Source organism: Tripterygium wilfordii, chromosome 15, assembly GCF_013401445.1.
Source record: "Tripterygium wilfordii isolate XIE 37 chromosome 15, ASM1340144v1, whole genome shotgun sequence".
Lineage (NCBI taxonomy): Eukaryota > Viridiplantae > Streptophyta > Magnoliopsida > Celastrales > Celastraceae > Tripterygium > Tripterygium wilfordii.
In genome coordinates, this window is record NC_052246.1 from 1,531,161 (window position 1) to 1,556,398 (window position 25,238).

Here is a 25,238-nt window from a genome sequence, read left to right on the forward strand (position 1 = left end):
CCAATGCCTTGGCCTTTTTATTCTTTTTTATTCTTTTTTTTTTTCCTTTTGTGCTTTGTCCTAAGTAGCTGATGTTGATAATTTGATATATCAGAGTTCAGTATTGATCACCATACTCCTAACTTTAATAGTTAAAATTACACTACACTGGGTTTTAGAAACCCACACAACGTCAAATGGGATGATGAACTACGCCATCCCACCAATAAACCAACCAACCAAAGCACCCTCCACGAAAAAAATTACAAATTTTATACCATCGTAGTTCATCCTAAGAACCGAAGCAATTGACATTGAAACCACCAAGAAATTGTGCCTCTCATTGATTAAGATACAATAGACACCCACTCTTGCTCCCAGTATAACCTGACAAAGATTCTCCTTTGAAAAAAATTGGAGAATGATAAAATGCACAATGATGAATGCATATGGTAGCACCAAAAAAAAACAACTCATTTCACAAACAGGAGAACCCTAATAAAACCTGCCCCTCTATGGTACCCTCCTTTTATGATACAGAAACCAAATTCAACTCAAGTGGCCTCAAAGCTCCTTGAACAATTTCCTGAACTGTTCGATTTCGGCGACAGACATCAGAGAGCTCTTCAATTGGGGCCATCAGGCTATTAATATCTTTCCCCGATGCGGCATCTGATAATGCATGTATAAATCTGGAACGCTCCGCTTCTGTTACAGCTGTCAAGGGTATTAAAGAAACACTGTCCTTCGCCCACTCCAGTGATTGCAACCCATACGCTCGACTCAAAGCTAATAGAGCATAAGTTACCTGCGTGAAGAGGTAAACGGGGCCTTTAGACTCGGATACATAAAGTTGAATGTTAAAGGCTTATTTTAAAGTGCAGAAAAGCTCTGAGATTTGAAAAACCATGAAACATGCTGCCGCAGTAGTCAGGGAGAGCTCCCAGATGGATTGGTAATGCTGTTTTTGAATTTTAATGCAAGCCAAGATTATTTCAATGAACACTAGTTTCTTCACCAGGATCCTCAGAAGAATCAAGATCATGCCATGGCTGCAACCCTTCAGAAAGAACCTATGGCCAACATGCGCAACTCCCTAAAGAAGGGCCATCCCGATCGGTTGCCCCTTCTGACCTCATTTTTCTTTTTTCTTTTTTTAATCCACAAAAGAAAATAAAAGTGGTCTTTTATTCAAAGGTTTAGGTGCTTCAGGAACTACCGTTTCTAACCGAGAACTTGGGAGTGCTCCTGCTATTGAAGCAACCAAAATTCTCGTAAGGCTGGCTCCTCGAGGAATTATTACGCTATCTCTGATTGAGACATAGTGTTCTCCCTTGCTAGACTTGGCAAGATCAAATATATCAGACAAGAAGGTCAATATCGAATTTGATGCCTCCCTGCGGGGGGGAAAAGGAAAGAGAGCTCATTAGTAATTAAGTTATTTCAAAAATATGCAACGACTTGAGGTAATACATGTAAATACTAAATATAACCACAAGACTTGAAAGATATAAAGAGACTGAATACACAAAAACACCACAAAAGCCAATCAAACAATAGGAAAAAAAAATTGGAAACAACACATAATGCACAAAGCTCCCACGTTGAAAGATCTGGGAAGGGGAAACTACTAAAACAAGATTTTCCCTTGGTGGTAAAAAAGAATGATCAATAATAAAATCCTCATTCTATCTGTTTAGCGTGGCTGCACAAGGCTCTGATAATGGAGGAATGGTCAGGAAAAGGCAAGATATGAGCAACATTATTCACGCATAGCAAAGAGGTTGCTTTCAGGAATAAAAATCATGCCTTGTATGTTACAATAAAACGACTTTACCATTATTTAAAAGTGATATATCAAAGAGTGTATGGAGATATACCTATGCTGTACAGTAATCCCGATCATTGAACAATCTACTAATGCTGGAAAAATGGCAGATGTAATAAATATTTGTGGACAATAGCGTATGCATCTCGAAGCTAACAAAAAACAGTCATCTGCTATGTCTGGTCTTGAAGTAAAGTCCTGTGCAAGAGACGAACATACAATGAAATACCAACAAAGGTGCCAACATATCTGAAAATAAATATATGCTACTTCCTGCAGCAGTACCTTGATATTTGTGAGAAGACATGCTGTGTGCCTAAAGAGGGCTTCAATCAAATTTTTTAGGTAGTCTGCACAAGATGGGTCAGAACCAAATATCTGCAGGAAAGATGAACTGATCAATCAACTTTACAATATTAACAAAATAAAATGAAACAATTGAGAATTTTCAGGAAGAAAGATGTACCTTTATAACTTCACTAGAGAGATAAAGAAAGCATGGCTGATGGTGCTGTAGGTATAGGCCTTGAATCTCTTCCAGCATTGCTCCAATAGTTATTCCCATGACCCTTCCAGAAGTTCTCACCTAAAGAGAACTCAAGTTAGGTTACGTTCACCAGGAAAGAGGGACTAGGGATAGGAATCGGAATGAAATGGATTCATCTTTATCCCTAGGATCCAATTTCCATCCCATATAAACGCTCAAGCATCCAAGTGCGCTCGGTCATTTCGCATCACACTACCCATTCCACCCAAGGCTGAATCAAATGACAAATTTTCAAAATAACAGTCTGTTCTCACTTGATAGGAGAAAATTAAGGTCCCACCCTTTTGAAGCCACACCAAACGTGAGAATGGAGAAAAGGTTAGAATGCATTGATTCATTCATAGCCTTGCCTCGCAACATTCAATTATAATCAATGCAGAAACTTCCAATGACTAATACTAAATCTTTCTCCTCTTGAAAAAAATATTCAAATTAAATATGTACATAATTATAATATCCAATTTCAATAATAGCATTTTATTATAATTATAGAACTCAAAACATCAGATGCATATGTAAAGCTTTACTTTGAGTCTTTGACAGACAAATATGTCATAATTAAGACGTTTGAGATAATCATGTGATAATTAGATCTCTAAAGTTCAGCTACTTAATTGCCAAAGCCAAGTACAGATAACTCACAGCATATTTGCAAGCTCGGCAAAGAGACTCCATGGTCCGCATGTCCCAAGCACGGCTAGAACAAGGAAAACTTAAACATTCAGATTAAACAAGAAATATTCACATGGTGAATTCCTATTCCAGGAATAGGTCACAGATACTCACAGATCAAAAACAGCTTTGAAAATTGGCCATAGGCTGCGAATAGCATCTGCAACAGCTTCAGGGTGATTTACATACCTAAAATTGTTTCAGCTAGACCCTTAGAAAATAAATTAAACCCGGGAAAGAAAAAAGAAACAGAAGGATATTGATCAAACCTAAATATGTATGCTAGTCGATCAATATGAACAGTAAACTCGCGAGCAGGTTTCTTTTCCAACATTTCTAGACCTTGATTGATAGCATCCTGAAAGTTCAAAATACCAACATGCATGCATGATCAGTAAATGAATACTTAAAAAGAAAGATAATGGAATCAAAACTAACCTGCAAAGGATTAACAACAGGAAAGCATAATCTCTCAACAGCCTTCTTAGCATGATCAGGAGGAAGTTGGGTGATGACCATGCTGCAAAAGCAGATTTACCACACTTTTACATCAAGTGCTCCAAGCAAAAATAAGATTTAAAATCATTACCCAAAATATACCTTAAAGCTTCAACTAGGTGCAAAGAGTCTTCAGCAGAAACTTTGAAGCTACCTTCACCATTTACTGCCCCATGGTATATGGGGAACAAGGAATCAAAATACCCACAAAGCTGCCTCCTGCAATCTGCACTCAATACAAAGAATTTGTATCTATAGTGGAGAAGATCTGGAACAACCACTACAATTAGTGATAGAGTAATCATGTCTTTAAAAGCTGAAGAACCTATCATTGCCAATAACATGAATCATCAAAGACATACAGCACACCCATACTCCACGAACAGAGTAAGTACCAAGCCATCAATCAGTGGCGTTGCAAGCAATATAAAAGGAAGAATATGACTCACTAATCACAAAAGACTTTACACCATTAGGGCCTCAGGCTCAGGCACAGTCAAGATACTGGACATTTGTACAAAACATGGGGCCCATTGACAGAGAGACAGAGACACTTTTGGGGGAATTTTTACAAATTTATACTTCATAGAGAGAGGTTATACAGCCAGTCAGTAATCCAAATAGGATATTTAGATCTAGTGATGCCAAATCAAAAATTACCTTCAACCCTTACTTTCTACACATAAAAATGGCATCTTAAAAAGGACTACTAAACAATTCCAAACCATGATTTGTTTTAGGCTAAAGTGTTTCAATAGCTGCTTCTTCAACAATCTTTGCAACGAAGATTTGTTGCAACTAACCTTGTAGCTAAGGATATTTGCTTCCCCACGAGACAAAATGGAAGGAAAGGTATTGGGATACTTCTATTAACTTGAACAGGAGAGTAGAATAGTTTTAGGTGCTCAAAAGAAGAAAAGGATTCATCAGAAGTCTCAGAATCAAATCCAAAAGAAGCGACAATAGAAATCATAATTATGGGATAAAATGATGACGACGACGACAATGACAACAATTATTTAGCTGAATAATATTTTGCATCACCATGTGATAGAGTCGCGCCTATACACGCTCAGCACCAAGGCCCAACCGACACCCATATGGGCCGACTGTACCCAAGGCCTCCCAGCCCATACTAGAAAACCTTGGGTACTAAGGGAGGCCCATACCCCCCCTATAAACAACACCTTAGCTCCAACATCTTCCAATGTGGGACAATCCTATCAATACTCTCCCCTTCAAGACCAACGCCCACGTTGGTCGAGCACCATGGCCGGCCCCTCCGCAGGGCCCTTGCCCCCGTGGGTCGAGCACCATGGCCGGCCACTCCGCAAGTGCGGCCCCAAGTTGAAGGCACAACAAGATCGTACGCTTCGATACCATTGATAGAGTCGCGCCCATACACGCTCAGCACCCAAGGCCCAACCGACACCCACCCATATGGGCCGGCTGTACCCAAGGCCTCCCAGCCCATACTAGAAAACTTTGGGTACTAAAGGAGGCCCATACCTCCCCCCTATAAACAACACCTTAGCTCCCACATCTTCCGATGTGGGACAATCCTATCACCATGACTACTGAACTCTGTTATTCAAAAAGAAAATTATTATAAAAAATAATTTTAACTCTGTTGTCATCATGTACGTGAATTCTCTATTCAATATCATGTCACAAAATTGAACACCTACATGCTAATTTTCATGAAGATCTATCCATCATAAGCTCCTAAAATATATATGAAAAGTGGGCACATATTACTTAACAAAAGAGATGATGTACCATCACAAATATGTCTGAATGCCATAGCTGCAGCAGCTGCTGAATCTTCTGAAGTACCCATGCCTCTCATTAGAATGTCTATGACTGTTGGCAGTATACAAATTTTACTCGATGCAGCATCAAGCCATTTCGAATATGCTCCAATTGTTAAGCACACTGAAAATATCTCCATAACAATATAAATAATGTCAACCATAAATCACTATGTTCCGACTAACAATGACACTCCACAACTCTAGAGAGCCAAGTGAACCACAGCATGCAGTTATATTGAAAAGATGACTTAGATCATGGACCAAGCATTTCTCATGTTTACATATATGTGTGTGTGTGTGTGTGTGTATCAATGGGTTGTACAAAAAAATTACCAGTCTGAAGCAGTTGTGGCTGTTGAGGAAGTTTGGGAAGAAAACTCATAACCTGTGCAGAACAATCAAATAAACAATGCCGTAAGGTTAACATGTATTAGTTTATAGTAGAAAGAATAATCAATTTCCCTTAGCCTACTTTGGAGTAACTTCAAAAAAACGTTTCTTTTTGATTGAAGATAGTGGTAGACATTTACAGAGTGAGTTAAAATAATAATTAATCTTGCAACAAATAATAGGAAAATATATAATATTGTAACTGTACATACAGTGAGAAAACATTGAGAAATAAATAAAATTTCTACTATGGTAATAACAGTTCCAAACTGTAAAACACTGGTTAAGTTATGCCAACCCAACAAGAAGTCATTATCTTTCACATAACACAATAGTACCTAAGTAGCTAGTTTTTTGAGGCACAATATGAGTTAAAACAATATTCAAGATTACTACCTCACCCATATTTCTTTTTCTTTTTTCAATATGAGTAAAACAAAAGATGAAAATCATGCAGCTGCAGCTCTTAAAATGGGAAAAGCACATAAAGCCAGGTAGAACTTATTTTCAAACAAACATCTTCATCAGAAGTCAACCAATAACAAGAAAAGTCTTTGCTAAAACTCAGAATTGTAAGACCACAATGCAATGGTCTTTGCTACCTGGGGCAATACTTCAGCTTCAACAATGGAAACGTAACTTGATATAGCCCGAATGCAAAATAAAGCAGCCTCAGCAGGACGCCATTCGCCGTGCTCATTCCCACAGAAAGATACGGCCTACAATAACATGAAAGATGGCAACTAAAATATATAGCAAAAGTATCTTACTAATTCACTTTCAATAAAAACAGTTAAGCATATAGATAGAAGACACTTCTGAATGTGGCATGTGAACGACAAAACCCCGTCTTTCAATGTACGTGAAGTGATCCAGAACAGGGTTGCCAGTTTGGCATTTACAGAAGTCCCCTGTTACCAACAAAAATCTACAGAAGTCCCCCAACCCTGCCCTCTTTTCCTCTGTTCCCTTAAACATGAGAAATGCTTGGTCCATGATCTAAGTCATCTCTTCCATATAAGGAACACCTTAGACAACAGAAAAATTAAGAGCCTCTCAAGCTTTCAGCACATAAGTCAATCTCCAGTTAACATGAGTTGCACTTTGCAAGGAGAAGCAACTTACGATCAATATCACATACTTCATCAAAGGTTGCAAGTCAGGCAGAGGACAAAGCATCTCAACCACTACGGCAAGTACAAACCATGTTGACAAAAAAGATAATACTCATAAAAACAAAACTGAAGAGCACATATGTATGATGTTCTTACGAATTCCATGGGTAAGATCAGCAAGTCCAGTGAACTGTGTGGCAATTTTTAAGAAACAACTTCGGCAATGTATTCAAGGCGCAAGGCAATCAATGGAGTCCACCATAACCAAAATGATCTCAATACATGTCCAAAAATTGCAGGTACATTGAAAATACCCTCGATTTGATCCACTCCATTAGGCATGCACCTAAAAAGTGGTGCACAACAGGAAATAGTCCTGTGCTGACCTTAAGACTGTGCCCCATCCCATCTCCATTGGGTGAACATTGAGCTCCCACCAGTTAGAGACAAAGTATATCACTAGAATGGAAGCTCTTAACAATGATGAGAACTTATATTAAGTGCTTCAAATTATTCAGTGAACATTAAATTATAACCCCAAATGTTCATGAGGAGGTATTTGGAAGGTCTATTAGTGAGGCGCTTGAGGGTATTTTACAGTGAAGGTGAGAGAATGTTATTAATTTGTTCATGTACAAGGAGGTGAATAAGAGTATTCAAGTCATAAATCCTGTTTAAGTGGGTTAGAATCTAACCCTCTAAAACAATGGGTGCTGATTGGTGAAAATTTTCATGGCAACCCTTCCCATGAAAACCGTCCAAAAACCTCCACATGCACACACCCTAAGTGATTTCATAGAACAGCAAACTAGTATGGGAAGTGCCCACAACCATTATCATGTGCAGAAACTATTCAGAAATAAATGAAAATTGTCCTGCAAATCAACTTATTAAAAAAATTCGTCGGGGAGGTACTAGAACCACAACGTGACATATCTTTTTTACTTTAAACAAGTCAATATTTAGTTGACTTAATTGCACATTTGCCATGAAAACATTTTTCCAAGCTCTTTGATCAGTTTTCATTTCCTGAGAACAGCTTTGATTCTCCATTTTTTATTTTTCAGGAAATGCATTTGGCTTGTTGTTAGAATTTGGACATTGGAGGGAGCCCATGTTAATGGGCCTAAACATATGTGTGGTCTCAATACAAGTGAATGTAACCCACTTTGTCCAAAAGCCCTGGCCCAAGGACTAGAGTCCAACTACTTGCATTTAAACCACATCCACACACCATTTTTTTCAATGTGGGACTTGGGTGGGTGAGCTCCAACACTTGTAAACAAGAAAACATAAGATCTAGAATATTAAATAATAACAAACACACATTTTCTTGTTCAATTCTTTTATTTTACCTTTTACTTTGTTCCTGTTTTAACAAAAAGACTACAGAAATATGGAAAATACCGTTCTTTTACCACTTCCAAAACACGCACTATGTCTTCTGGAAAGCAGGGACAGGAAACAAAAAAGGAGGTATTCCAGGTTTGTTTCCATGTTCATGACAGAAAAACCAGGACCTAAATTTTTATATTGATTCCTAATGCTAATGTTACGCTCTCAGTATCTAAAACATTATATTTGTTCAATCAATAAAAAATAGAGTACATACCTCAACAAGCTTCATATAAAGAATTCTCAAAGTTGCATCCCCACCCAAAATTGATGCGGCATCAATTAATACATCCGCAACAGCTAGCAGTATCACAGATTCCATTAGAACTTTGGGAGTAGACACCAGATCTCATCACGAAAAAAACATAACGAAAGAAGCAGGTGTCGTAGCATTCAAATTCAAAAGCTAATTGAAGACTAGATGAAAATAATAGGTAATGAAATTCAGGGGAAAAATTAGCAACTTATTAAAAAAAATCAATTGACCAAACTCTGACATAGAGAATGACAATCTTTAGCGAACTTCTCGGCCACCAACAGTGACATGGAAAAAAAAAGAGCAACCACAACTTACTATCCGCAAGGTGGAGTGAGGCTGAGGCATCTTATTACTCTCCGGGCTAAAGCCTCAGCTACCCTACAGGTACAGCGCCAGGTCCCGAGGCACTCAATTGATGAATGTTTTGTTTTACATCTTTGGGCCAAAATTAAGCATTCCAACTGAATTAAATCAGTTAAAGGATCCAGCACCACTTCAAGTATGCATTCCACTAGTACATTAGGTCATCTCAGGATTTTCAAATCTCAAACACTATAGCCTTGCTTCTAGCTATTATAGTGTCTTGTCTTGGTAGCTATTACAAATAAGTATCAAAGGAGCTCTTGTGGCTGGCCAGCTCCTTATACTCGCACTAAGTGCAAGGTTTGACCCCCATGCTCAAAAATTAAGAATATCACCTCACGAATTATCAAAAAGAGAATGATATCAATGGAAGAAAATTTTACTCAAAACACAGGAATGAAAGAATAAAAATCAAAGTGACTGGAACAAGACAGGAGATACAGAATCCAAGAGAGGGTATGGATATATGTTCTCCGCTAATGAAAAATTCAAGTGGAAACGAATATAAACTGATACAGTAAATGAAGCCCCTACAAAAATTTACATTCACTAAGTTTCTTCCTCTGCCCATGTTGTTTATTGGAATATTGTCACAAGTGTAAGACCATGCGAGTTTTCAAACTATTCATTTTGCATATTTCTTCTCCTAACCAAATATATGTTATTACAGCTTGCAACTATCATTTGACTTAGGTAAACCATCACCAAACCATTCAAATTCAATTAAGATCTTTTGCAGGTTTCAGTTGTCTGAACTCAAGATCTGTCCCAATAATTCAGATCACAGTTTTCATTTATTTACGCATTTGCAACTACAACCACAGGATACAGAACTGGTGTCCTATGCAATATGTTACCACTTCAATGGCAGACAACCACCTATAAGTGGCTTCATCCTTCTAGCAGTTCAAAATAAGAAAATAAGAATAGATATATGTACATGACAGAGAAAGACAGTAAAGATTTGGCGAAAAAAATTGCAGTCATTACCATATCTAGTATGTTTGAAATCCATGAGGTCCTCATATGAAAGGCCTTGATAATCTTGGGGATATTGAACCCTGAAGCTAACCTGTGAACAAATCCATTACACTCTAACATTTTTGGCTAACAACCATATATCATAAAAGGAAAAAAAAAAAAACAAAACATATGTACACATATAGTAGTTGCTTAGTTATGACTTCATCATAGAAAATTGATGAACTTTTTTTCTTTAGTCATAAGGAAGATTAGTACCAAATTATCTTATTCAATCCTCATATGGACATCACTTCTTGAGATGGTAAACAGCATTCTAACTAGGAATATGTGTTCTTTTCATGTCATTCCCCAACTTAAAATCCTGAAGATCATGGATCAGCTATTCTCTTCCCAGGTTACAAAAAAGGTTTTAGCAAGCATAATTGATGAATGAACACATATGGGCAAGCAAACAAATCGATTTTAGCTAGCTGGATAGAGGTTTCTTTGCAATGGATACTGTAAATGTTGACATTATGAACTTTTGAACCAGCTGACTAACCAGGGACACAAGTGACTCATATGCTGAACGAAAGACTTGCAGCCTCCTATTTCTCTCAGCTTCCATAGATGTTTCATTACCAAATGATGTATATGAATCTCTGGAAAATAAAAGTCTTCATTAGCTAAACTTTCTTTTGAAAATTATTCAGTAAATTAACTGGAACAGCAATGTGCACCTTCTAGTTAAAATAGCCTGAAGACTGTGCCAAAAGTTAAATGTCATTGAGGCGATATCATATTCAGGGTGAGAAGCAACTTCTAATAATGCCTGCACTATCAACATTGATTCATCTGAACCTGAACAGAAGAAACAAAAATTAATAATGTAACCATGAACTATGAAGGATACACATAACGATAACAAGTATCTTTTGCCATGACAGGAACAGGAAGGCTGTTGTTATCCAGGGTAATTTGCATTCAAAAACAGATCTGCAAATGTATGAATGGATTCCTATTAGGGGCTTGCAATAGGTAAACAACTCCCATGCACAAGGTTCCCGCAGTGGGCAGGGTCGGAGACAGGCAGGAAGTTGTACGCAGATCTTACTCGCACATAATATGTGGAGAGGCTGTTTCCAGGAATTGAATATGTGACCTTTAGGTTGCACTCCTGCAATTCTACCACTTGGCCACATGTTCGACCATCTTAGGGGCTTTCAATATATGGTAAAAATATGTACCAGTTGCAATCAATTCCACATATGAGTCGCCCATGTCTGCAAATAGTCGAGCAATTGCCTTCACATCTTCTTCATCCTGAGGAAGAGATTTGAAAGGTAAAAAAAAAACATCAAATGTAATTGTATTGCCATTCTCAATTGGAATCGATATGCAATTAATATTGGATACTTCAAAAATTGGAACCAAACAAACGCATATATGAATATGTATAGATTTAAAAAATTATAAGATACTTGTAAAGGAACCAGGAAAAGCTAGAAAGATCAAGGCTAGTCAAACGGATTCCCATGATGCCATCAGCTTCATGTAGAAAAATTTAGGATAAACTAAAACAAGCAATAATATCACTTTTCATATCTTCCTTATAGTTGATCGCAAGATAATTTCAAATTCTAACCACATTAAACAAGTTGAATAAAACATGAGCACATCTTGACTGATGCTATCCAAAGTACAAGAAGAATAATTATGTAGCTAACTTAAAAATTGACATGAATAGGAGGACTTGGGACATATGTCGTACCCTCTCCTCTATCTAATAGGTCCTTTAAGGCAGAGTGTAGCCCCGGAGTCCCCATCCCTTACCACTGGGCTACCCTTTTCCGGGAAGAAAGGCTTTGTTATTGACTTCTGTCCACTTCTTTGGCTTCCTCCCCAAGGTTGGAAATTTAGTGATCCTTTTCTTTCCAAATAAACCATCATACATTTCCATAATGAATTTCATATTAATGTAATTTCATGTCTACATCCAATATGGTGTACAAATGCATACTTACATATGTATGTGCGCATACAATTGAGGGGATGTCTAGATTTTCATATTTATAAGAATAAATGCAGTATGATATATCATATTCCAATTCAGTATCTAGTCAAATCAACTTAATACCACGTCCTAACTCCTAAATACTTGATGATCAAAGATCATCATAAAGATTCATATAACAGTGCAATCTTCAGAAATCTCAAAAAGTTGCAAACAATTAATTCTAACACATCCCATAGACCTAGTTTGACCAACATTGTGAATGCTTCTAAATTTCTAATTATGCAAGTAACATCGCAACAATCCAGGTAACAATCAGATACTCATAATCACAACAGCAAATGTGCTAGCCATGATCCCCATTTTTAATGTATGCAGCCAAAAAAAACTTTCACAGCAAAGGATACCTCAACCGACCGCAACATGATTTTACCAAAAGATGTTTGCTTTATATAAATGTTTTAGTATCATTATCATGCCTCGTTATAGGAATCCATTAGGCAAACCATAAGGATCACAGTTAAGGTGGATATTTCAAAATGCAATACCTTTGAAGGATCTCTAAGTTGAGCTTTCAAACTCATTACTTGCGGCACAATCACTTGAATTAAGGGCATCTGCACTGAAATACCACCAGAGCTTCCTGCTGCTGTGTAGTGTATTAATTCTGAAATGACTGCAAAATAAAGAAAAATTACTCCTGGATGGCGAGGATGAAAACAAAAACAATCCAATATATGTCTCTGCTCTATCATCAGCAACAAACAGGAAACATAATGCAAAAGGAAAGGAGGGAATGTTAAGGTAACATAAGAAGCAAGTCAGATATAGGTAAAAGTTTCAAAGTAACTTTTCTAAGATCTCACAAGTGCCCAAATTATGCCTGGCATCAGACATTCAGCTCAAGTGGTGTTAAGGACTGCCTTTGTCCTCTACCAAAGCCTATTTATTGAGTCCTTAGTATTGGCATTGTCAGTCTTCCCTTATTTCCTTATGCCTTTCTGAGACTAGTTGTATCACCAGTTCCCTAGTTTGAGTAGATTTGGACTCATTTATGTCTTTCTTTCCATTTTAGTTTAAATTTGTCTGAGTCAAAACTACATAAAGGTGAAAAAAATTGATCATTTTGTGAAGGTAGAACCAAAGGGGGTCTTCTCCTGACCATCTCCATGATATACCTTCCTCGCTGACATGATAGGAAAGAAATAACACTCTCATCTGAGAAAGAATCCAAGCTACACAAGTTCATGGATAACTGGCACTCTATAGCAAAATTCTGGTTGTCAAGACAAAGCATCAATCTATTTGATATTCTTCTAATTATGGGAATGCAACCTGACCAAGTTTTTAGTAGTTCTCAATTGGCATCAGAGCATTTCTGGTCTTTCGGTAGCGTGATACCTTGATAACCAAAAGGTTACGTCGTTAGAAAACAGGGATGAATTAGGAAAACCTCAAGATGCTTAATGTCATTATTCAAGCATTTCAAAAAAGGTTTGAACGCATAAAGCAATTACAGCAGCTGTTGCTGAAAAAGTCTCGTAACAAAAGGCATAGAGCACTAGTTCAAACTGCAGTGCATGTCAGCACAATAATAGTAATAGCAATACAATAAAAAAAATAGTCCACAATAAAATAGTTAAACAAGCTACTCAAATATTCTTTTGAATAGAACTTCCAGACATATATTAACGTATCTAGTGGTAATACCATTTACAGATGCCTCTGAAAGTAGTTCCGCATTTAAGCTTGAGAGAGCAGAGAGCACTAATGGGTGAGAAGCAAGGATGGAACCAGGAATCCTGAAACCAACCAAATACCAAATAAGATGAAAGACCTTTCTATCATAGTCTCCATCCCTTCTTGACAAAGCGAAAAACAGCATAGATCAAACTAGTTGGCTGTAACCTAAAAAAATGGAACTCTTCGTTTGCATATAAACACTCAAGCCTATAATCTCAGAGAACAAAATAAAATAAAAAATAACAAAAGGCTCATAATCTCCTAAATTAAGGAAACACCCCTGCACATGAAATTGTTCTACCCAATCTCCTAAATTAAGAAAAATTTTAGGAATTTTTTTCACATTAACTAATAACAATTTGATCTAGCAGTCCACAATGCTTCCTTAGTAGGAGGATCTAAAATTCTCATAATTCCCCATGCTCTAGAAATTGTTACACCCAGCACCTGAAAATTTTATTTTGAAGTTGAGAACAAGTCGGATCTTCTTTCTAACTAGAGGATTGGATATATTCACAATAACCCATGCTCTAGTAACTGCTACATCTGGCTATTAGGGAAACTTTCACATTAAGTGATGCTACAAGCACAGCGTGATCCCTCCCAAAAATCTTTTCCATTAATTGTGAATGTGGAAGCGTAAGACTACGAAACAAAACTTACCCAACACAACACTTGAATTTGTTCCAATCAAAAAAAAAAAGGAGATCCAATGCTTACCCATGCCTTAGTCGAAGCCAAGAAGAAAATGCCTCGAGAACCTAGCATATGAATTCAGTTAAAATAGTCAACATTTTACACAACAAAACATCCAAACATGGACTTGTTGTACCTAGTATCACGATTAATTCAAATAAATATTCCCAATGAAACCCTGAACAGACAAGATAAGGTAGCAATGAACTAAAAAATGCATTCCAATGAAATAAATAATCAAATGCAAATCTTGTCTCTATCAGAGCACGCTACTATTCCGTGTCAATAGGGTCTTCTTCATCTTTAATGGTTAAATTGATGGATACAAGTTTTTACCTGTTCCTTTTTTACTTTATGTACATTCAATGATCAAAATCAAATTCATCAATAGTCACTACAAATATCAAGAAATTCTGAACTAATAAAAGAACAGATGTTTACATAAGACAACGAAATTGATGATAAGCAATATTGGTGAGTTAAACTCAAAGTGGAACAAAGATGCTTGGGGAGAGTGGCTTGATCCAAGTACATAGGGTTTGGCCAAGGTTCCTTGTCATTTTAAAAAAAAAAAAAAAAAACACTCCCAGAGGAACAAACTTTTAATTTAAGAGGTTACCGTTATGTCAATAAACCTCTCTGACCTTAGCAAGCACCCTTACCAATAGGTTTCGCAATGAGAAAACCAATGAACAATTAATACTTCAAACCCATGGAAACTAAATCATATGTAATACAAGAACATAAATCTAACCTGCTCCTTTAGCTCACTATTTTCCAAACAAGTAGTCAAAATACTAAGAGCAACCTCCATTTGGGAAGTAAGCTCTTTTTCGAATTGGCGTCGTCTTTCAGGGCGAGCTGATATCTTGTAGTTGAATACTTCCTGATTATAAAGTGAAAATAGAATCAAGAGAAGTCTAGAAAATCAATCTATCAAAATAAGCTACCAATGAGCATTTCTTCCACATCATGTCGTGTTCCTGAACCAACTATTTATGAATAAGTCTTCTCGCCCTGTCAATCTATGCGAATATAAATAAATATATATGTATGTATGTATGTATGTATGTATGTATGTATGTATGTAATAAACATATATAAACACACATATATTCAGTATATGCAAATAACATACTCTGTATACATGTTTAACAGTTTAAACACAGGCATACATATGAAATGAAAGACCTTAGATAAAAGCATTTCTATTCTAAATAAAGAAATGATTTTTTGTTGATTTACAAGCACTGAAAATTGAAAGCTTCAGTAAACTGAAAGAACAGAACATCTACCTATATGACTTCTTTGAGTTCTTTCCATGAAGCACTATGCACCTCAGCTAAACTCATCCACGTCAGTGTTTTTCCACTAATTGTGGAAGCCAAAACAGAAGATAAGGGGCTGGTTGGTTTGAGTGTTTTGAGGGCATTTTCTATTTTGAGTTTTTAAAAACACGAAAAAAATGGCTAAAATGTGATTGGTTTGCATTGTTTTTCAAAATGCATTTTGAGTGTTTTGAGCCTATTCTCTTTAAGACATCGATAGATGTTTTGGGCATTTTGAGGCCAAAGCTCACAACACGTAAAATGGAAAACGAACACAGAAAATAGAAAATAGAAAATGGTTTTGCAAACCAAGCAACACCTAATGGTGCAAAGGTGACAAGAATTTAGAAACTTCAAGTAGAAAACAGTGAAAAAGCAAAGGACACCAAATAGTTAGGATGGAAGTGACAAGAAAGGGTATGAGAAGGAGCTTATGGGATTTATGATGCTATTCCAAAAACATTGTAGTTCACAGTAACAAAACAAACTTCTCTTTGCATTTGATGACAACACAGTACGCAAAGAAAAACTTAAATCACTGTTTCTGCTCATGCATGTAATTAAATCATATCCAGCATATTTTAAGAAGGCGCAAGGTGACACGTTACTTTCTACTGCTAACAAGAGTGATTCACAAATACCTCTGGCAAGACTGTCAGTAGCTCCAAGAATCCCGGTACATATTCAGGATGAGAACTCATCTCATCCTTAAGCCAATTCACAATACCACCATCTCCCCAATCTTCTGCAGGAACATGCACAGCCAAGGCAGCTACTGCAATGCTAATCTATAAAATGAATGTTTTAAAATAAGATTCTCTTGAGTACCAAAATTTTCATTTAAAATGATCACCTGCAGTTATAAATATCTCAACTCATACCTGAGTCCTGACTTTAGGAGGGCCTTTATGAAATTTTTTTAGTAAGGTCTGCAATTGAATCACATAGAAGATAAAAGAAACGCAAACGTGTAAATATATTATCAAGTTTACACATACATGCAGTAAAGGAACCATTCCACCTGAAATATGTACATAGAATTGTCAGTGCAGTGTGTGACGGGATAAAAAGACAGACATGGGAACTAAGGATTACAAAAACACATTCAACTACCAAAACCCTGATATAAATAATATATATATATATACTAAAACGAAATAGCTGTAAATGCTTTCCCCCTCCCCCTTCCACAGAAGTACACAAGCACCACAAAAGTGCACAAATTTCCAAGCGCAACAATGAAAGGCAATATCTAAAAAAATTTACAACTAAAATTCTAGAAGAGAATTCCTTACTCTGAACGTGAATGATACTATTTCACACACTTATTCATGAAATTCCAAATTTGTGTTAGGGTGCCACAAACTGAAAAATCCGTCAAAACATGGGATTAATTAAAAAAAAAAAGAAACACATAAAAGACTTTAGTAAACTTTTGAAACTTTGTTTCTAGAGAATAAATTTCACCCTGGTTAATCTCATCAACAAGGCTTGGGTTACCTACTTTACTAAAACATCTCTTTAAGCAAATGGAAAAATCTGATATCCAATGGTGCACAATCAATCGCACAATCAATCATGAGCTAAGACAGAAGTCACGGAACTAATTCATATACTGTTGAACACAAACCAAAAAATACTTATTTAATAAAGACAGCCATTAAGAAACTGAGATGCTTCACTAAGACAAGGCTTTCTATAGAAAAAATTAACTTGTCCCATGCATTGAGGCATTGGATTTAGGAAGTGTTTGATACTACACAAAAGATAAAGAAATAATTACTTCTGCTGAAAGATAACATGTATACTTACTTTTTGGGAAAAAAACAAAGCAGCTGAATTATGTAGCTTCCACCAATATATTATGTCAATAGTTAAACTTATCGAAAGTAGCAAGGGAAGATCTTTAAAAATTCTACACCCATTCCCTTACTGATTGATAGTGTTGCCCAGTCTGCAAAGCCATGTTCTCACTTAAGAAGCTTCAGGCCATCCTAATGATAAATCAGTTTGGCAAACTGATATAACACAAATATTCGTTGTTCAAATGACTAAGTTAGAATTCCACAGTTTTAATTTTTCAAGCTTCAGTTGCAACGAAAAATCAATGGAAGCAAGTTTAAAACATTTTCATTGCATGAAACAATTTCGCAGACATAAAAAAAAAAGGGTAATAAGTAAAAAGCAAGTCAATAGCATAGAAGGGTGCCAAGCAAAATAGAGAAGAGATGGAACCAACTAGTGAAAAACCATCCAGTTCAACACAAAGTTATCCTGAAAACCCCAAAGCATAGAATAACACCCCAGTAATGGCTTCACCTCTTAAACTCTCCTAAACATTATCACAACCAGAGAGTTGTCAAAATTCTAGCACACCTCATAAAAAAATTAAGACAAGTAAAAGGAGACTGCTTCACGGCAAGCAAAACGTTACGGCTCATGGGTTTCAATTTCTAGAAACAACCTCTCTATTATCCGAAGGCAAGAATGAATGCATCTTGCCCTTCTCCAACCATCCACAAAGCAATATATGTAAAATCAATTTACTTGACAAGGAAGAATATCACCACAAAACAAGGCCACTGACCCCAACCACCACAACACTGAAGCAAGGAAAACAAAAGCAATGAGATGGTCCCAAAATTTCTCATAAAAAAACTATGATTTAACGGGCAAAGTTTAGTTTACTTGAGCCTGGTATGGTTAGGACGCACAATCAGCAAAAAAAAAAACAATTTCAAATTTTTAAAGCAACATCAGGACCAGGGTTTACAAACCTAAAACCATCGTCAAAAGTAAATAATATCCACTCACATTTAAGGAAATCCGCAATGGACGAAATGCCTCAGAAGGAAGTTCTTCAAAATCCCGTTGTACCTATGATCATATGTAAAATGGATGGAAACTTCAAAATTATAAGTAGCTTTTTTTTTTTAAAAGACAAAATTATAAGTAGCTTTAGGGGCCACATAGTAAACATGTTTAAAAAAAGACCACAACCAAGTAAAAATGGACTCAGACAAGTTGAAGGTTACCTTGCTTCTAAGAGTTTGAGAACAAAATATTAAGGTTTCAAGATTGCTGCTCGAATCATGAAGCAAATTATCAGCAACCTGTATGAACAACAAAATGTTACCAAAACCCGATGTATCAAAATATCTGGACAATTGAACATATTTTAGAACAAAAATATACAAAATCGATATTACCGTTAATTAATTAAATTGGAAAGACGCAACACGCAATGGCCTCAAACAATTCATTTGAAAATAAAGCAGAGGTGAATAGGCATAATATGCATTGGGGATCATTTCAATTATTAAAAATATTGTTAGCAACAATATTATCTTACAAATTTGAAATTCCATATTTGAGTAATTATACAACAGGTTATTCAATATGCTCTATAAAATAATTCAGGGGCAAGAGAAACATGAAGACTGAAGCGAGAACAATTTTAGATTGTAGTGCTACAACCCCGCAATTCAAATCAAGAAAAGGTTACATTCCATCAAGAGAAAATATTATCTAGTTAAAACTCTTCTGGTGTTCTTTAATTTGTTATGCATGGACACTGACATTGGGACAAGTAGTCTAGTGCAACCTCATGAAAAGCACAGTCTTCCATGAAATAATAGAACTGATGACCCAATAAACAAAATCAAGTCTATGAATCACCTTGGTACGGTGGTACCGATAAACTTAACCAAGGTGCGACAAGCCGCTACCAGAAAGCTAGAAATTCAAGAGGACGTGAATAGAGTAGAAATAGAGTTTCTACCAAAATATTATAACATAAATTAACATTCCGCCACATTGTAGCCTAAACGAAAGTTCACTGTTCAATCTCAACACAACTCCAAAAGCCAAACGCGGCATCAATCCTTATTCTGCTTCAACAAACATATTAATAATAATACCCTATAAAAAAAACAAAGTATGGCAAAAATCTTAAATTCCAATTCGAGCCCTTCACTACAATACTCATACTCAAACTGAAACCTGAGCTTCCGATGCAATCAACTGATCCAGTTGCACAAAAATAGCAGAAATTGAAGAAAATAAGTAACGATAACAATGAGCTGCAACTGGAATCGAAATCGAAGTTATTCACCAAGTACCTGCCACGCATCGAGGGTACGTTGAAAGTCTTGGAGCCAGCGATCAGCCTGCATACGAATCGTGTCGTCTGGGTGATGGTAGAGTGCGTTTAGGGCATTTTTCACAGTGTTCTGAAGTTCCATATTCCGAATCGATTTCGAACCCTCGGAAATCGAACGTTAACGAGAAAGCCGAATTTTTGTTGACTAGACAGATAGATACAGATAGATATGAAGAGAGAGAGATAATTATTTGATTTTTCTGGAGATTGCTTTTTTGATTATTGGGGTTTTTGGCGCCCCAGCAAGAAGGAAGTTTAGAATTGTTGACGAGGAAGGGAGAGAGAGAGTTTGTTGGCCGTCTGATAAAGGGCCACTTTGAGAAATCAGTCGGCGTTGATCAATTCGGACACGTCAGGGCTTGTGATTGGTAATTGCAGTAGTGAAAAATAATATGATATAAATATTCCAATAAATATAAGATGATAAATAATTAATTAATTGCAAATGAGTCATTGGTTGAGTGGCAATGACTTTGCATGCTCCTGACTGAGGTCATGGGTTCTAATCTCACCTCCTCCGAATATTTACAAGGCACATTCATGATCTGGTGATGTGTCGTATATTTTGTTTGTACTTGTACTCAATAAAAAAATTAATAATTAATCAATTTTAACCTAATCAAAATAGTTTTTACCATCTAATGTTAAAACAATATGCCTCCACATAGGGGTGGGGGGAATGCTGCATGAAGTGATGTCCAATATGAAGCAAAGCTAGCCAAAAAATTGAATCTAATTGAATCAATAGCTTAAAGAATTTTCCATGGATATTACTTGCTGGTATCTCGCGGTATCCTTGCCCTACTGGTGAACAAACTCATGTAGTTTCGAGGATGTAAATTTAATTATTGAAAACAACCTCTCGTATAAACACAATTAATTGTGTAATAATATTTTCTCTTCTCAAATCCCATATCCACTGTAGAAATCTTGTGCACGTGAGTTAAATCATCTACTTGCACGGTTGCACCTCCTTCTTCTTTTTTCTACGAGTTACAGAATGTTACAAGGCTGCCATACATTATATTTGAGAAAGTAATTTCCTCGATGTAGATCCATGTTCCATTCTCCGTCTAGTTTGCTCAATTCTACCATGTTTTAAGCAACCTTTTCATGAGAATATTTTTAGGAAACATTGATAAAGGCCATGGAGTTAGAGTCAATGACGATATCATTAGTAGAAGAATACTTTACTACATAGTAGCATGTAGTTTTATCTCCAGCCATATCATCCGAACCTAGACAGACTTTTAAGTACATGAATCTGTATTCCTTCCATATAGAGTTTCCTACTTTGACCAACCCAAGTTCTTCACAATAGTCAGCCGTTTGCTTTGGCATTATCCTTAATTGGAAATAAGTCATTGAATACCATTCATCGAACAATGAAATTCCAAGATCTAGGTCATCCTGGGCTAGTCGTTATAGTTTTAGCCCCTTATAAAGTCCAAGATTCACATTATCATTTGTCAATCACAGATACAGGTTCCCATCCTGTATTTTCCTTCAAAAAGCAATGAAAAACTCGAACTTGATACCTAACCATAAGCATATTTATGAACCAGAGTAACTGTTAGATTCAGTTAACTCAAAAAAGACAAAACATAATTCAACCATAATCAAAGATGATACAAGCATGGAACAAGAAGTAATGCAAGACATGGCAACTTCTTATCTGGTCTGTACAACAAATAAAAGAGGATCAAATTTTGGTCACCTAGTTTAACTTACTTAACCTTCTCTGACCTGACCCATCACCTATTCTTATCTAACAATACACTTTCTTCATTCTCATACTTCTCAAGCTACACTGACAATGCTATCTCCACTGTTAAGGCTTGAGGTCATCTGAAAAGCTGAATACCTGGTTGAAGAGTCCCTATGGTTAGAGGGCAAAGACAACTTGAGCAACAAAGATGAAGAATCGCTTGACGGTTTCAAATTCAAGCCAAGATCAGATGTTGTCGATGTATGGGGAGATGGAATACTATGTCCAATGGGGTTTTTCATCACTAGACTGTCCTGGTTGCTATGTCCTAATGCAGTAGTTTCCATTAGATTATGGATTGGGACAGGTAATATTACAGGATTGGCAGCCCCGTCCAAAGAGAAAGCTTTCAATGGAGTCAAACCGCTTGCACTGCCCGCTTCTAGGGATGATGGCAAAGGATGTGATTGAGATGTGGTGGCACCAATGATGTTGCTGGTGATGATGTTGTTCTCCTGGCGATAAGTCTGTTCCTCTTCCATTGAACTTGCAGTAACCTAAAACAAAAAACAAGGTCAAAACAAAGAAACTAGTTTTTACCCTCTGTTATGTTTCAGAGGAACGTAGGATGCAAAACCAATTTGATACTTCCAAATACGAGATTCTTCAAAAGCACCAACAAAAGAACAACTAGCAGTCTAGCACAGTATAATGCATTTTCTAGGTTTTAAGAAACCAACAAAATCCCAAAACTTTCAATCTTCTGAAGCCTTTTTAACTTGGCTTATTTGCTCTATTTACCTTTTTGTTCTGTTTTATGAATAAAGTTGTCTAGCTTACTCAACAACCAAAAGGAGGCTCTAAGAGAAACTAGGAAAAAAAAAACCTCTTTTCTTCCAAGAATCTCACATAAATCAGATAATGATGTAAAGGTTTCAAATTTTCAGATAGGAAGTATATATTCAAGGTTTCAGCAGTCCAAAAACCATAAGAACAGATCTTTACTATCCACTGAAAAAATCCTAATCATCAAGTTAAATAAGGTTTAGCCTACTAACAGAATACACAGGAAAATGTACAGAAAGAGTGCCCATGATTAGTTGAAAATAGCTACCGTATCAGTAGTGATATCGAAGAGGCTAGATCTTCGACGCCGGCGATTGAGATTACTTCGCCTGAGAAAGTATTTCTGAGCATGGCTGGCTACCTGCGTGGGTGTACGAGTCTTGACAAAGTGTCTTGAGATTCCTCTCCAATCTCCTTTCCCTACCTTCTGCAATCCAAGCAGGAACAGCTTGTGTTCTTCCTCTGTCCATGGAACTCCTGTTCATGATCCACGACAGAAACACAAACCAGAAACTTTCCAAAATCAATCAGTACAAATAATATATCAGCAACAAATTTTCACCAAGCAAAATCTGTCCTTTCTGCTAGGGGTCCTTTCAAAGGTAAAAGAAGACCTCAATCACTAAAAATTTAACAAGCAAAACAGTATTGAATTAAAATTTATTAGAATCGCACTTCCACCATTTCTAGAAGATCGAATTTCAATTAAATACCAGATTTAGACACGCAAATCCACACATCATCCGATTCGCAAAAATAGTTTCGACCATTACAACGTCTACACAATATAAAAACAACGCAAATGAAAGATCAATTAGAGGATCGATGAGAGATCTGATGTGGATCATTACCTCGCTTGCGCTCGCGACTTCCATTGGAGTGTTGTACGGCGTCGTCTGCCGATGCATAACCAGAAGGCGCATCCTCTTTGTTGTTGTTCCTGCTGCTGTTGCTGTGATCGTTGTTACTCAAGTCCTGTGGCTGCTCATACTGCGACAGATTGTTCAAGCTTACGCTCTTCCTCATCGAATCCACCACCACCCTGACTCCGAACAGCATAAACTCGCTGGCTCCACCGCCGGCGGAGGAGGTATCTATGTCACACGCGCCAGACGTATTTCGCTCCATCATTCCAGAGTCAAAAGGGAGAGAATCTGGAGACCGCTATAAGTACGCGTTGCAAAGAAGGAGCTGAGCATCCGCGCGTGTAAGGATCATGGTGCGTATCTATATTGGTGAGGACAGGATTGCGTGGCATTGTTTGATTCCTCGTCACGCTGTCTGTTTATCAAATCTTTCAATATCTTCGTTTTGATTGGGATAAAGGGAATGAATGGTCGTGAAATAAAAGCCAAGAAGGAAAAAGGTTTCTGGAATTGTGGACCGTCGGTTTGGCATCTTCGCATTATGTAGACGGAGGAAAGTAAGATACTCAAGTTTACAATTGGGGCCTATGATGATCGCGAAGGATAAGCAGCCAAAGATAAGGTTTTGTAGGGTTCCACCATTATTTTCTTCCGCCCACCAGCACTTTTAGCAACAAAATGCCCTCTCATGTCCATTCCATGTAGTAGTTTGCATTTTGTGAGAATTTTTCAACTCAACATGTCAATCATATGATTAAACCAACTCAAAATAAATTTTTTTTGATTGAAATAATAAAATTGATTATAATAAGAGCAATAACAATGGTGGTATTTTTGTACAATAGTATAAATTTGTTGGTTTTATTTTTAATGTAATAGAGGTGGATCCCAATATTGATTTTGGTGTATAAGTGAGTGTGTTTTGTTGTGGAAACCACTTGAAAGCAAAAGCAAGTCATTTAAAGAGCCAATCAATTTCCATGACTGTATATTTGCCACAACAAAATTGATCCAATAAATCAACAGTATTGCACATCTTCTTCTTTTTTTCCATGGTCATTAGTTGGGACAACAAAATGCCTTCACGGGCCATTAAAAAGGGATTGTTACCGTTGCTATAACTCAATATAAATGTGAGAGGTCTCAGGTTTAATTTTTCATGCTCAGCAAATTCCGCGTGTTATTGTATAGAGACATGTCATTTAATTGAAATCTTAACATCATCATGGATTTGAAAGTAGAGTTAATCACTGGCCTGGTAGGTGATGGGCCATCGGGGCCTCTGGCTAAATCAGTCCAGAAACGTATGGGCTTGTATAGTTGTATTCATATATGGGCCGGGCCCTGGCAGAGAAGGGAATAGGCCCGAGGCAACCCCAGCTCAGAAAATTGAGTTGTGCTTTGAAAAGTGAAAACCCGAGGTTTTAGAAGCAAAAACAAATCAGAGAGAGATGGGAATAGCCCGCAAAGCAGGGGATTTCGCATTCAAGGCTTTCGCGGCGGGGCTTGGCGTCGCCACCGTGTATCTCACAGCCACTTTCTCTATCAATCTCTACAGAGGTGTAGCTTGGCATAACGCTCAGTCGGTACTTTCTCTCCCCCTTCCCCTCTTATTCGCCACATAGAACATATGTTTAGAACGCGTATACTGATTGGAATCCTAGCCATCTCTTAGGTGTACCGATGGTTTCTCTGGTGAAATTCCTTACTCTGAGCTACGTTTATTATATTTGGTCAGCTAGGTCTTCTCTAAGCTTTTGTGAATTATTTTTAAAAAAATTGATAAATAACTGAATAAATATTTTGGCCGTAGAAGATGTATTAGAAATTCTTCGTTAGTTACCTGAAGCTGACATACTTGTTTGTGTTTGTATACAATGTGGTTTTAGGAATGTTAGTTACATGATTGGTGGAGGAGTTTTTTTTTTTTTTTGAAACAATATACGTAGTCAAATCTAATATAAATATGGATGTTACCACTAAATGGAGAAATAGATATGTCCAAGTTTAGGGTTCATACTCTAATCTCTTTCAAGCTGAGAGGAGTTAGAA

The 25,238-nt window shown here is 36.9% G+C and overlaps 2 protein-coding genes across 2 annotated transcripts; both read right to left on the minus strand.

The window, feature by feature from the left end:
* Positions 1 to 229: 229 nt before the first annotated feature.
* Positions 230 to 19,848, minus strand: LOC120015906 (transportin MOS14-like). Its single transcript, XM_038868408.1, has 27 exons — positions 19,726 to 19,848; positions 18,640 to 18,717; positions 18,419 to 18,481; positions 16,486 to 16,533; positions 16,246 to 16,392; positions 15,031 to 15,162; positions 14,301 to 14,341; positions 13,548 to 13,639; positions 12,386 to 12,513; positions 11,071 to 11,146; positions 10,564 to 10,684; positions 10,386 to 10,485; positions 9,851 to 9,932; positions 8,456 to 8,538; positions 6,331 to 6,447; positions 5,672 to 5,723; positions 5,304 to 5,459; positions 3,627 to 3,750; positions 3,465 to 3,546; positions 3,296 to 3,384; positions 3,141 to 3,215; positions 2,997 to 3,051; positions 2,274 to 2,393; positions 2,093 to 2,185; positions 1,860 to 2,005; positions 1,199 to 1,376; positions 230 to 787 (listed from the first exon to the last, which is right to left on the minus strand). Exons 1-27 carry the CDS (start codon positions 19,846 to 19,848, stop codon positions 509 to 511), a joined length of 2,880 nt encoding a protein of 959 aa, XP_038724336.1. The 3' UTR covers positions 230 to 508.
* Positions 19,849 to 21,297: 1,449 nt separating this feature from the next.
* On the minus strand, positions 21,298 to 23,596 carry LOC120017270 (transcription factor MYB1R1-like). Its single transcript, XM_038870437.1, has 3 exons — positions 23,172 to 23,596; positions 22,589 to 22,797; positions 21,298 to 22,031 (listed from the first exon to the last, which is right to left on the minus strand). Exons 1-3 carry the CDS (start codon positions 23,449 to 23,451, stop codon positions 21,567 to 21,569), a joined length of 954 nt encoding a protein of 317 aa, XP_038726365.1. The 5' UTR covers positions 23,452 to 23,596; the 3' UTR covers positions 21,298 to 21,566.
* Positions 23,597 to 25,238: the final 1,642 nt, after the last annotated feature.